This window comes from Anomaloglossus baeobatrachus, chromosome 2, assembly GCF_048569485.1.
Source record: "Anomaloglossus baeobatrachus isolate aAnoBae1 chromosome 2, aAnoBae1.hap1, whole genome shotgun sequence".
Classification (NCBI taxonomy): domain Eukaryota; kingdom Metazoa; phylum Chordata; class Amphibia; order Anura; family Aromobatidae; genus Anomaloglossus; species Anomaloglossus baeobatrachus.
Window position 1 is genome coordinate 658,328,363 of NC_134354.1, and position 13,520 is coordinate 658,341,882.

Sequence of the window (13,520 nt, forward strand, 5' to 3'; positions counted from 1 at the left end):
CCAGGCCACGGTAGACAAATACCAGGTCCCTGTCACTCCGCTGAAGAAGCCTCTCTGGTTCGCCTCTGTAGACGGCAAACCGCTCTACGAACCTGTCCGGTATACCACCGAGCCCGTGAACCTCCAGATTGGCGCTTCGCATACAGAGACCATTGCCTTCTATGTGATCCCGAGGATGACTCCTGAGCTCCTGTTGGGCCTGCCCTGGCTGAAACTCCATGACCCTGTTATTAGTTGGCGCTCTGGCGCGATTACCCGCTGGAGTCCCTTGTGCCACGAAACCTGCTTGCAGCCTGTTCCTCAGCCCCTGGCACTTGACTCAGTCAAGCTGCAGGATCCTGAAGAAGAGACTACGCTATCCAGTGACGTTCCACCGCCCGAGGCATCCGAGACCTCGATTCCACCATCTTCTGGAGATGAGACTTTGATTTCACCGCCTTCTAGAGTTGAGACTTTGACTCCACCGGCTGCCCAGGATGAGACATTGTCTGATACCCAGTCCGAGACGCCCGATCCGGTCGTCCAGGATTCCAGTCCTGCTTCTGACTGTCCTTCCCTTTCCGTTGCTTCCGTTGCCACTGCTCGAAAATCTTCGGTTAAGCGTGTTGCGGTCTGGAAGGGTGCATGGGGTCAGCCGTCCCTCCTTTCCTTTGCGCTGAGTTACGGTCCGGGGGCTCGGTCCCGGGTGCCCCGGGGGTCCTTTGCTCGGAGAGGGGGGCTTCAAGGGGGGGGTACTGTCACACTCCCAGTGTCCCAGCAGCGCTCCTTACCTACTAAGCCGGTCTCACCATCCAGGCACCGCTCCGTAACCACTGACACAGTCACACCTGCGTCACGCCACCGCTCTGTACCCACTGATCCAGCCTCGCCAGCGTACCACCGCTCCTTCCTCACTGGTCCAGTCCATGCGTCCACCGGTCACGCCTGCCATTCCCGCTCATGCTCCCCGGAGTCCTGTTCCTGGTCTCAGGAGTCTGATTCTGACTAATGTTCTGTATAGGACCGGGCCGTGCCCGCTCACCTGGTCTTATAGCCCCAGCACTGCTGCAACAGGAAATGACCTGAGGCTGTGCTGAGTATATAGGACTGGCCTCCATGTGGGCGGGGCCTGATCATCGCTTGTGTTTCTATGCCTTGTCTTGTGAGCTAAGTGCTCAGGTCTTTGTTCCTGTTTCCTATTACTGCCTTAAAGTACGCTGTGACCTTAGTGACCTGGTCCTGTCTTTGCTTCCTGATACCTGCACCCGTTCCTGCCACGCTAGTGATCCAGCTACCGTGTACGCTGCCCTCCGGGTGGGGTGCTCGGTCCAGTGGATCCACCTCCTGGGCCTACCAGTCCTCCCTGGCCCTCACAATATGTTACGCTATGTCATGCTACGACTAAGAGCTACTGCAAGCTCGAAACGCGTCAGCGATGCTTTTAATGTGAATAAAAGCTAAGAAAAATATCCCTATGATGTGAATAGTCCTCTTCATCTCATATTCTTGTTGGATGCTGGACACTTGGGAGTTACGTATACTAGTCTGTATAATGTAAGACATCATGTATTTTATGGCAATCCCGACAGTGTGCCTGTAATGGATATATCCCATGTCAGATTGTATAATGCAAGACATGGATTTCATGACTATCCTTACAATGTGCCTGTAATGCCTATATCCCATGCCAGTCTGTACAATGAAAGAGACAATGTATTTCATGGCAATCCCTACGATGTGCCTGCAATGGATATATCCCATGCCAGTCTGTAAATTCAATATATATATATATATATATATATTACAAAAAAAATCAGAATGAAACAGGGGTTCCCTTGCTGGTTTCCCATGCTGGTACTAACCTGACTTCAAACCATACTGGCAGCACCTTTCCAATGTGAACAGGTGCGTATCTGGATGGTGTATAAATATGAGAAAAAATTCCAGCCGCACACTGTGAAAAACCAAAATAAATTCTACCTTATAACATAAATGGAGGTATTTAGAATATTCTAATGGCCATTGTAATACCAGCCCAGCGCCTCTTCACGGCAGCCTCCTTTTCTGGGTCTTAAGGCTTTACACGCTGCGATATCGGTCCCGATATCGCTAGTGTGGGTACCCGCCCCCATCTGTTGTGCAACACGGGCAAATCGCTGCCCGTGCCGCACAACATCGCGCAGACCCGTCACACATACTTACCTGCCCGGCGACGTCGCTGTGACCGTCGAACCGCCTCCTTTCTAAGGGGGCGGTCCGTGCGGCGTCACAGCGACGTCACTGAGCGGCCGCCCAATAGAAGCGGAGGGGCGGAGATGAGTGGCCGGAACATCCCGCCCACCTCCTTCCTTCCTCATAGCGGCCGGCGGCAGGTAAGGAGAGGTTCCTCGTTCCTGCGGCGTCACACATAGAGATGTGTGCTGCCGCAGGAGCGACGAGCTACATCGTTACTGCTGCAGTAACGATAATCGAGAATGGACCCCCATGTCACCGATGAGCGATTTTGCACGTTTTTGCAACGATGCAAAATCGCTCATCGGTGTCACACGCAGTAACATCGCTAATGCGGCCGGATGTGCGTCACCAATTCCGTGACCCCAACGACTCCGCATTAGCGATGTCGCAGCGTGTAAAGCCCCCTTTACTCTACACTGCATCTTCTCTGGGTTTTAAAAACCTACAAGATCAGCAGGTCAACAAAAAGGAGGCTAATGAAGCAGCCAGGAGCTAGAGTGCAAATCATTCATTAGGCTATGTCCGCACGTTGCTTTTTACCTGCTTTTTACCGGTCAAAAACTCAGCTTTGCAGTGCAAAACCCAAATGGCAAAAACAATTGACATGTCAATTGTTTTTGCTATTTGGGTTTTGCACTGCAAAGCTGAGTTTTTGACCAAAGTTCTGCAACAAAAAGGCAGCATTTTGAACTGCATAGTGCAGACAAGAAACCCAAATTCCCATAGACTTTGCTTGAAAAGCAGAACACAACCATTTTGGCATTAAACGCTGCAGTTGAAAAAGCAGCAAAAAAGCAGGTAAAAAGCAACGTGCGGACATAGCCTCAGCCTCCTTTTTGTTCACCACTGATCTTGTAGGTTTTTAACACTAGAACTACTGGACTCATGACACCTATATAGAAATACATGGTGCAAAGTAGTCAAAATGACTACCTCAGTAGTTCTAGTGTTAAAACCCAGAGAAGATGCAGTGTAGTGTAGGACCCAGCAAAGGAGGGTGCCGTGAAGGGGCGCTGGGCTGGTATTGCAATGGCCATTATAATATTCTAAATATCTCCATTTATGTATAAGGTAGAATTTATTTTGGTTTTTCACAGTGTGCGGCTGGAATTTTTTCTCATATATATATATATATATATATATATATATATATATATATATATATATATATACACAATGTCTCTTAGCTCACTGGCAGGACACAGGCTACAAATATGTTTAAAGTGCCAGCATTGTTACAATTTATTACAGCACTAATGTCCTATAAGTGTAAGGATCAGCCGCACATGGACGATATCCTATTACTTATGCAGGATGACAGATCAGATCCTGACCTGGTAACAATCTATAATATTTTCATTTTGTCGCCATTAACATCAGGGTCTGGAACAGAAAAAAGCTTTTAAATCAATGACAATGTGATCAGAAGGATAACAAGGACGCAATAGATGCAATAATCTCATGCCTGTCTCTGGAGCTGTAATCACACTACTCCTTCCTGCGAGGTGGACTGACTCATTTGCCTTCATAATTACTTGAGCTGCGCATTCATCAGGGCAGTGACAGTCCTATCTGGCTGTAGGAGCATTGTGCAGTCCTGGGGTAAGGAGCAGGGCGATCTAAGGGGCTGAGCGCAGTCACATTCATGTGTCCTGCACAGGATGAGGGAATCCAATCCAAAATATTAGTCCAGACTCTGTGGATTATTCTTTATTTTTCCCCTGGAGGGAGAATAAACCTCACTATGAAGGCTGTTGTTTCCACACTGGAGTTTTGCAATCAACCCCATAGACATGTGTGACAGTGGAGATAGTGCTGTGCCTGGATCCCCTGTAGGGACAGGTGTGGGGGGGGGGGGGGGGCAGCTGGACATCCTCTGATGCACATTATCCAGCATTGCAGGCTGTGATTCATTCATCTGACAAATCACATTGCTCTTGTATCAGGGATGAGCAGATTGGTTTGAAGATCGATGCGATTCATGCCTGGAGCTAAACTTCTTTCTATTACTAATGCGCCTATAGGATGGGTAATGCGGAGACTTGGCACAAAGCTCCTAATGCAACAGGCACTGCGAGCTGGAGGGTGTCTGCAGCCTGTGGCTCCAGCATTGCAATGCCAGTCCTGTATGCATGTGCCAGTCACTTAGGCACCAGCCCCTGATTCATGTGTAGGGGTCAGATGAGGACCAGGTGCCCACCCCATGCTCCTCTCCTCTCTGATGGTCCCTCTCGCAGCCATTCATCCAGAGCTCCATGATTGCTGCTCCAGGTACAGACAAGTGCAGGGTGTTTTCTGGCTGAGCCCAGAAATGTTCAGTACTACTCAGACAATACAGAGAAGGGAGGGACCGAGGGGCTAGGAGAAGCCTGTGCCAGCAGAGGAGGATTGGAGGAATATGCAATGATGGAAGGAGGGGGTCTCCTGCTCACCACTGGAGGGGCTGGGGGTGGCAATGGACCTTGAAACTCGTTCCTTGGACTTTCTCCTGTAGCACATCACACCTCCACATCCTCAAAGCAAGTGGAGATTTTCTTACTTCCCTTGTTACCTTTCAGCCTGGTCCAAAAAACTCCAGCAGCCCAGCCCAGCCCTCCACTGCTCTCCTTTCACCTTCACCATAGGCAGAAAGTGGCTGATTCAATGGGGGAAGGTTTTATCTCTGCTCTAGATCCGACCATACAAACACCCTGGACAGGCCACTGCTCCCTGAGCTAGGAAGACCCCTCCTTGCATCTCTTCCTTAAGTGGAGAACAGGTCCCTAGGACAAGAATGGATCTCCTCCGCTTGGTTATTGCTTTCTTCTGCCAGTGGATTCTTCCCAAGGTAAGGGAGAGGCTAGGTGGTGCTGGAGAAGGTGCAGTCAGGGCAGGGTTAATGCAGGAGAGTGGGAGACAGGCTGAGAGCACTTTGCTTTTCTAAATGCAGAAAAAAATGTAAAAGCTCTAAACTTGTCTGAGAGGAAAACTGCGAAGCAGGAAAGAAGTAGGTGGGAGATGGAGCGTGGAAGTCCTCAGTGTGTGGGCTGCTGCTGAGGCTCCGGCTGCAGGAGCGCAGGTGCTGGCATGCAATGCACCGGAGGACTTGTTTGTTAGTTCTGTGTATTATCCAGCCAGATTGTGACTACTGGCAGATCCTGCTGGGCACGTAAGTGTCCCTTTAGCATGTCTTCTCCAGCAAGGTGTGCTGACCATACCTATAAGTGTCCCTATAGCATGCCTTCTCCAGCAAGGTGTGCTGCCCATACCTGTAAGTGTCCGTATAGCATGTCTTCTCCAGCAAGGTGTGCTGCCCATAACTAAGTGTCCCTATAGCATTCCCTCTCCAGCAAGGTGTGCTGCCCATACCTGTAAGTGTCCCTATAGCATGTCTTCTCCAACAAGGTGTGCTGCCCATACCTGTAAGTGTCCGTATAGCATGTCTTCTCCAGCAAGGTGTGCTGACCATACCTGTAAGTGTCTGTATAGCATGTCTTCTCCAGCAAGGTGTGCTGCCCATACCTGTAATTGTCCCTATAGCATGCCTTCTTCAGCAAGGTGTGCTGCCCATACCTGTAAGTGTCCCTCTAGCATGCCTTCTCCAGCAAGGTGTGCTGCCCATACCTGTAAGTGTCCCTTTAGCATGTCTTCTCCAGCAAGGTGTGCTGCCCATACCTGTAAGTGTCCGTATAGCATGCCCACTCCAGCAAGGTGTGCTGCCCATACCTGTAAGTGTCCGTATAGCATGCCCACTCCAGCAAGGTGTGCTGCCCATACCTGTAAGTGTCCGTATAGCATGCCCACTCCAGCAAGGTGTGCTGCCCATACCTGTAAGTGTCCGTATAGCATGTCTTCTCCAGCAAGGTGTGCTGCCCATACCTATAAGTGTCCCTATAGCATGTCTTCTCCAACAAGGTGTACTACCCATAACTAAGTGTCCGTATAGCATGCCTTCTCCAGCAAGGTGTACTACCCATAACTAAGTGTCCATATAGCATGTCTTCTCCAACAAGGTGTACTACCCATAACTAAGTGTCCGTATAGCATGTCTTCTCCAACAAGGTGTACTACCCATAACTAAGTGTCCGTATAGCATGTCTTCTCCAGCAAGGTGTGCTGCCCATAACTAAGTGTCCGTATAGCATGTCTTCTCCAGCAAGGTGTGCTGCCCATAACTAAGTGTTCGTATAGCATGTCTTCTCCAACAAGGTGTGCTGCCCATACCTGTAATTGTCCCTATAGCATGTCTTCTTCAGCAAGGTGTGCTGCCCATACCTGTAATTGTCCCTATAGCATGCCTTCTCCAGCAAGGTGTGCTGCCCATACCTGTAATTGTCCCTATAGTATGTCTTCTCCAGCAAGGTGTTCTGCCTATACCTCTAAGTGCCCCTACAGCATGTCTTCTCCAGCAAGGTGTGCTGCCCATACCTGTAAGTGTCCCTATAGCATGCCCTCTCCAGCAAGGTGTGCTGCCTATACCTGCAAGTGTCCCTATAGTGTGCCCTCTCCAGCAAGGTGTGCTGCCTATACCTATAAGTGTCCCTTCAGCATGCCCTCTCCAGCAACCTGTGCTATCCATACCTGTAAGTGTCCCTATAGCGTGCCCTCTCCAGCAAGGTTTCATGGCCATACCTGTAAGTGTCCCTATAGCGTGCCCTCTCCAGCAAGGTTTCATGGCCATACCTGTAAGTGTCCCTGTAGCATGCCTTTTCCAGCAAGGTGTGCTGCCCATACCTGTAAGTGTCCCTATAGCATGTCCTCTCCAGCAAGGTGTGCTGCCCATACCTGTAAGTGTCCCTATAGCATGTCCTCTCCAGCAAGGTGTGCATACCTGGCACCCTGTGAAAAGATCACAAAGTCTACTGTTGCTGTGCTCTTAAATGCTGTACTGTATCTGTTTCTCTGTTATCAGCCATAGTAAGAGGACAAGTGGCATTAAGTCCATCAACTGTTTGCCTCATGATTACTAATTAATCTGACCGCTCACATGTATGATCCACAGTTTTATATTATAAGCTGCTCCTTTACCTGTATTTTAGTCCTACTTTGCAGGGTATGAATGGGGTATTATTTTCCCTTTATAGGAATACAGGTTTCATTGTCCTCTCCGAGAGTTGTGGACGCCCTGAATACTTGGACAGTCGGTGGTAACATTGTAGTTTATTACTCTAGGAGCACCTTGTTGCCTTTTTACAGTGTAATATTAGGATTTGTCAATTAAAAGGTCATTATTTTGCTCATGTTACTTATCAGAAATCTCAAAGTAAAACAATTTTATTAACTATTTATTATTAAGACAAATTTCTCAAGTTCTCCATACTCTTGGAAATAAAGGGTTAAGACTATACCCTTTTCTTCTTCTAATGAGGGAATCATTCTCAGTAACAGGGTGCCACCTGATACTGGACATGCATCCTAATCACATAGGTATTAACTCCTTAGCATAAAATCTCAGCAGATCAAACAGTTTGAGGCCCACAGGGCAGGAATGACGGAGCCTGGATATTGCATAAAAATGCCTTTGTATCCAGGACTCATTGTGTCATAGCAGATTTGTAATGAATTCTGCGCATTGACCATTAGCTTCAAGGTTATTGAGATCTCAGCATTAAAACTCTTGGTGCCCCCCCCCCCCCCCAAATATCCTACACCTCCAAGTCACACTACCTGACAGCTGAGATAGAGATCTGCACATTGGAAACTTGGCACTTTTCATTTTCTTTCCTTAGACTGTAGAATTATAAAATGTATCTTGTTCTTGCCTCTGCCTTGCAGCTGTTTTATTAGAAACTCAATGGTGCCCACCAGCTGTCCGGTGTGAGGGCTCCGACATGTAGCGCTCCAGATTGGCCTCCCTAATTCATTGGAGTGCTACATAATGGCTGGTGAATGGGATAGAGGGGGTAACTGCACTCACTATTGGATTTTTAAAGTTCACTGGATTTTGGCTTGGCCTTAATTTAATGGGATACAAAATGTGTGTATATTTTTATATATATATATATATATATATATATATATATATATATATATATATATATATATATATATATTATATACACACGGTGTGTACATACTACTGAGTATATACTGAGTACATACTACTGAGATATATTAACGGGATGCAATATATATATATATATATATATTTATATTTATTTTTTTATATAAATCAATATATATATATATATATATATATATTAAATACCGTTTATATATACCGTATATATACTACAGTGTATCATTAATATATCTCAGTAGTGTATATATATATATATATATACGTATATATATATATATATTGCACCCCACTGTTATACATAGTAGTATATATATATATATATATATATATATATATATATATAGTAGTGTGTATATGTGCCTATATATATATATATATATATACTACTAAGATATATTAATGGGATGCAATATTTGCGCATATATATATATATATACATATATATATGTATGTATGTGTGTATATATATATACTTGTATATATATAGTATACATAGTATATATAGTAGTATATAGTATATATATATATATATATATATTACCGAGATATATTGATGATATACAGTAGTAGACATGGTATAATATATATATATATATATATCGATATATAAAAATATATGTATGTGTGTGTGCATATATATATACTTTATATCTTCACTTGTTATAAAGTACACTGGAGTATATAATGCACTTCTGATGATGCCATGAATAGAGGTATATAGTAGGGGAAAAAGACCTGACAGTGTTAAAAAGTATGAGGTCGGGGCTCACCCCTCACATATATTCCCAGTTTTAAGTGTTTCAGACCTTGTACAGCTGGGTTGATGCCAAGTACACTGCTCTCATAAAATGAAATCAGCCCTCATTTCAGGAGCCGCATCACTGTAACTATCATGAAAATAATTTATATTCTCAGCGAACATAAATTATAAATTAATAGGATTTCTCATAGGCTGTGCATACGCTCTCTTCTGCTGCTAGTGTTGGATTGTATTGTAATAATAGGCACAGGACATCATTACCAGCCATTAGCTTTCTATAGATCTATTGTTTTAAATCCACAGGTTACAGATGGCATTATCCCTCTATAAACCGTCCTCACCTTTTTTTTTCTGTTATTCATTTCATACCCTGACTTATCTGGACGTGACGCATATTCGTATAATGCATTCATGTTTTGTAGATTGTCAGCTCTTGGGGTGAAGGATGTTCATTATTATATGGAATGTGACTAAATTACTGTAAATATTTACAATTATGTTATTTGGTGAGATTCTATTGCTGGGCACGACGATTGCAGTGCAGAAAAGGGATAGTAAATGGTTTAATAACAAAATATACTTAACCATTTAAGTTCATTGATGTGAGTGAATCTTATCAGGGATTCATTATCAGCCATGTCCGCTAGTGTGCCTGGCATCGCCCGTTCGTCATACACATATTTGGGCGTCCATCATGCAAGTTATTGACCATCATACACATATGTTCTCCTGCCCACCATACATGTTCTGTTCTTCATACATGCGATTAGTAGGTACCAGTTGTATAAGAAGGACCAGCTCAGTAAGTATTGCCCATCAGACATGTGGCTATGTACAGATAATACATCAGACCTTTCAATTTTAGAATTATTTGTCTTCATAGTGTATAAACATAAATTTGCTGTCTATACATGAGATATTTGGGTGCCGTGGGTCTGTACAAAAAGAAACATCTGTGACAAAATCTTCAACAAGATATTTATCTAATGAAAAAAAAGAAAGTTTCTGTAGTTTATATACAAGTACAATAAGGCATACAATCCGGTATAATAGGCATAAAATCCGGTATTATTAAGCTACTCTACGGCAACCTTTGTATGCTATGGGTGGGTCTGAGAAATATCAGGATCGGGTGCCCTGTACTTTTTGGACAAGATTGACTTCCATTATGGGGGTTATGTTAGCCAAAGCTTCTATTCCCAGGGTTACATCATCATAGTTACTCCAGCATCCTCATTAAAAGATAGACTGTAATCAACAGTGATACTCCCTGTAGCCTATAGGCAAGTGTGAATTATATTATCTTTACTGTTCTTGTACTGTACTGTTACACTAGCTATCTATAGACAGATATCTATTATCCATCTACCTATGTATCTGTCTGTCTGTCTGTCTTTCTGTCTGTCTGTCTGTCTGTGTCTCTGTCTGTCTATCTAGCTATCTAGCTACCTGTCTGTCTATCTATCTGTCTGTCTGTATGTCTGTCTAGCTACCTGTCTGTCCATCTATCTATCTATCTATCTATCTATCTATCTATCTGTCTGTCTGTCTGTCTGTCTGTCTGTGTGTGTCTCTGTCTGTCTATCTAGCTATCTAGCTACCTGTCTGTCTATCTATCTGTCTATATGTATGTCTGTCTATCTAGCTACCTGTCTATCTATCTATCTCTCTGTCTGTCTGTCTTTCTGTCAGGTAGCTAGATAGCTAGACTATCTATCTATCTATCTATCTGTCTCTGTATATCTATGTATTATCTATCTATATCTGCCTGTCTATCTATCTAACTTATATACAATGTATAGTGAGCACTCACACTCAATACGATGAAACTATATGGGGCTAGGGTAATAACAACACGACAATGCAAGTCATACCTATAAATATATATGTACACCATGTATGTATATTGATTGATATACACAGTGTATATTTTATATATATATATATATATATATATATATATATATATATATATATATATATATATATATAAAACAGTTACATGTGTTAGTGATTAAATAAATATTATATATATATATATATATATATATATATATATATATATATATATATATATATATATATATATATAACATTAATCTGTACCTGTTTTATATGAATATATACATATATATAGATAGATAGATAGATTAGGCATATCTATACATCTATATATACATATTTACATATACACACAGTATATGTTTATGAATCTGTATAATTATAGGTTGATTATTACTGGAATGAGTCTCCAGGATGCAAGTAAAATGTGTGACCACTTGCTACAATTGGATGGTATTAAAGACACCATGAAGGTAAAGGAGACTTGAAATTCTTTGTATACTAGTATATACTACTGAACCTTGACTTGTCCCCTCAGTCTGATTAACCCCTCACCCACTGACTCCCTTGTTTTCTGTTTTTCCATGCTTATTATGATACTAAATATGTGGTTTTGTCAAAAAGCAGTGTATAATTGGATGTAATCAGGGAGAGGTTTGATATCTAATAAAGAGAGCACCGTGGAGGCAGGCATGTACTGCATGGACCTTCCAATTCTTCATATGCCCCTTTTTGTTTTAATCAGTAAAGTTAGTTTACAAAAAACCTTGAGGTGAGGCCTACATGAGAGGAGGACGTGCATGGACCAAAAAGAGTTATTTCGATATAGTCTGGAAAATAAGGTAATGAGTTTCATGATTTCTACTTATCAAAAATGAGTACAACGGTAGGGAGGGTCCAATGTATAAGGATTAGTGGTTTAAGGAAATCCGGCATAGACCCTAAATGGTTTCTCAAGATCTCCGAGTTTTCATAAGACATCTTATTTCTTCATTGTGAAATGTTTAATGTCTTCTTGATGCATTTTTAGAGAAAAAAATACTTTTAAATACACTGAATAAGTTCTCAAGTAACATGTAATAAGAACAGCGCTCCTGAATCATAAGCTGATTCACAAAGTAAATTCTCATGATAGGGACATCATTGATGGGTGTGAGATATAGAGATGCCAGGGAAGACACTGATAGGTGTTATCCTATAGTGATGTCAGGGGAGACATTAACTGTGTGATCCTATAGTGATGCAGGGTTAGACAGTGCTATGTGTGGTCCTATAGTGATAACAGATGCCACAGTGCTGGTATGACCCTATAGTGATGCCAGAAAATATATCAACAGGTATAACCCTATAGTGATGCCAGATAACCCTTCAATAGGTGTGATCCTATAGTGATGCCAGATAACCCATCAATAGGTGTGATCCTATAGTGATGCCAGATAACCCATCAATAGGTGTGATCCTATAGTGATGCCAGATAACCCATCAATAGGTGTGATCCTATAGTGATGACACATTGAGAAGTGTGACCCTGTAGTGATGCCAGATGAAAAATCAATATGTGTGATCCTATAGTGATGCCAATGATACATTGATAGGTGTAATCCTATAGGGATGCTAAGTAAAAATGAATGGTTGTGATCTCACGGTTGTCCCACACTAGACTTTAATGGGTGTGATCCTACATCAATGTGAATGTAGGTGCTGTTAGGTGTGATCCTATAGTGACATCAGGGTAGATATTGATGGGAATGATACTATATCACTGCCTGGGTAGACTTTAATTACTGTAATCCCATTTTTAGATGAGTAAACTAATTTGCTGACTCAGTTGACTTTATGGCCATGTGTTCAATCCAAGGATGGTGCAGGTTTTTGTAGTAGTCAACCTAAAAAGAAGAAAAGTATGCAGGAGAGACTTCTACTGCTCTGTTTCCTTGGATCCAGTCTTTGGTTTTGGCAAAAAAATGCATCAAAACTGCCCCATGTACATAAGACCCGCAAGATGGTGCATCTCGTCGGTCATGCCAATCGTTCCAGTGAATAATGTTGGTCCATCATGGGCTTCTTCTGTATCATCTGTGGCTCAGGGTTCAAATGCATGTTAGTGTAGAGAGCTTCATCTACATCATGTAGCGATCAAATCAATTTTACTTACATTAATGGTCTTAATAGTTTTATACATATCTGCCAATTTTATAATAGATATATAACAATAATTAAAAACAGCTAAATAATGAGGGTAAGCACATGTAAAATATTAATTGAGGGGGTGATGTTTTTTATAAGCAGCACAAAATAATTCTGTTTACTGCACAAACTGCAATAGAGATGGTGAACAATAAAATGGATGTAGCGTCTACTCAGACCAGCGCCGCACCTTACTTTTCCTCTGGTCTCGTGTATGTCTATAAGTTTATAGAGCCGAGTTTAACTCTTCGAGTGGATTATTTGTGCGTAGAAGAGAACACATCTGCAGACTTAGTAGACCATAGACAACACTTCATGTTGAGTTGTGAAAATAACAACTGTCCTACATTTGCCAAAACTTAGGTCTGAAAATGATGCTTGCTTTCTGTAAATTTAAAGGGGATCCCTAGGAGGTTAAACCCATTTTGATACATTTATCAGTTCTCTCTGAACCGTGGGAATGACTGCAGCCGTTGTGTGCCATAGTTATCTATGAGCTTTGGGATTGTTGGGCAT

General features: G+C 42.7%; 1 protein-coding gene across 1 annotated transcript in view; it reads left to right on the plus strand.

The window, feature by feature from the left end:
* Positions 1-4,513: 4,513 nt before the first annotated feature.
* NXPH4 (neurexophilin 4) overlaps positions 4,514-13,520 on the plus strand; it is a 337,848-nt gene continuing 328,841 nt past the window's right edge. The window contains exon 1 of the mRNA XM_075334465.1: positions 4,514-5,041. Within this exon, the coding sequence (XP_075190580.1) occupies positions 4,988-5,041 (54 nt within the window). The 5' untranslated portion in view covers positions 4,514-4,987. The remainder of the gene's footprint in view (positions 5,042-13,520) is intronic.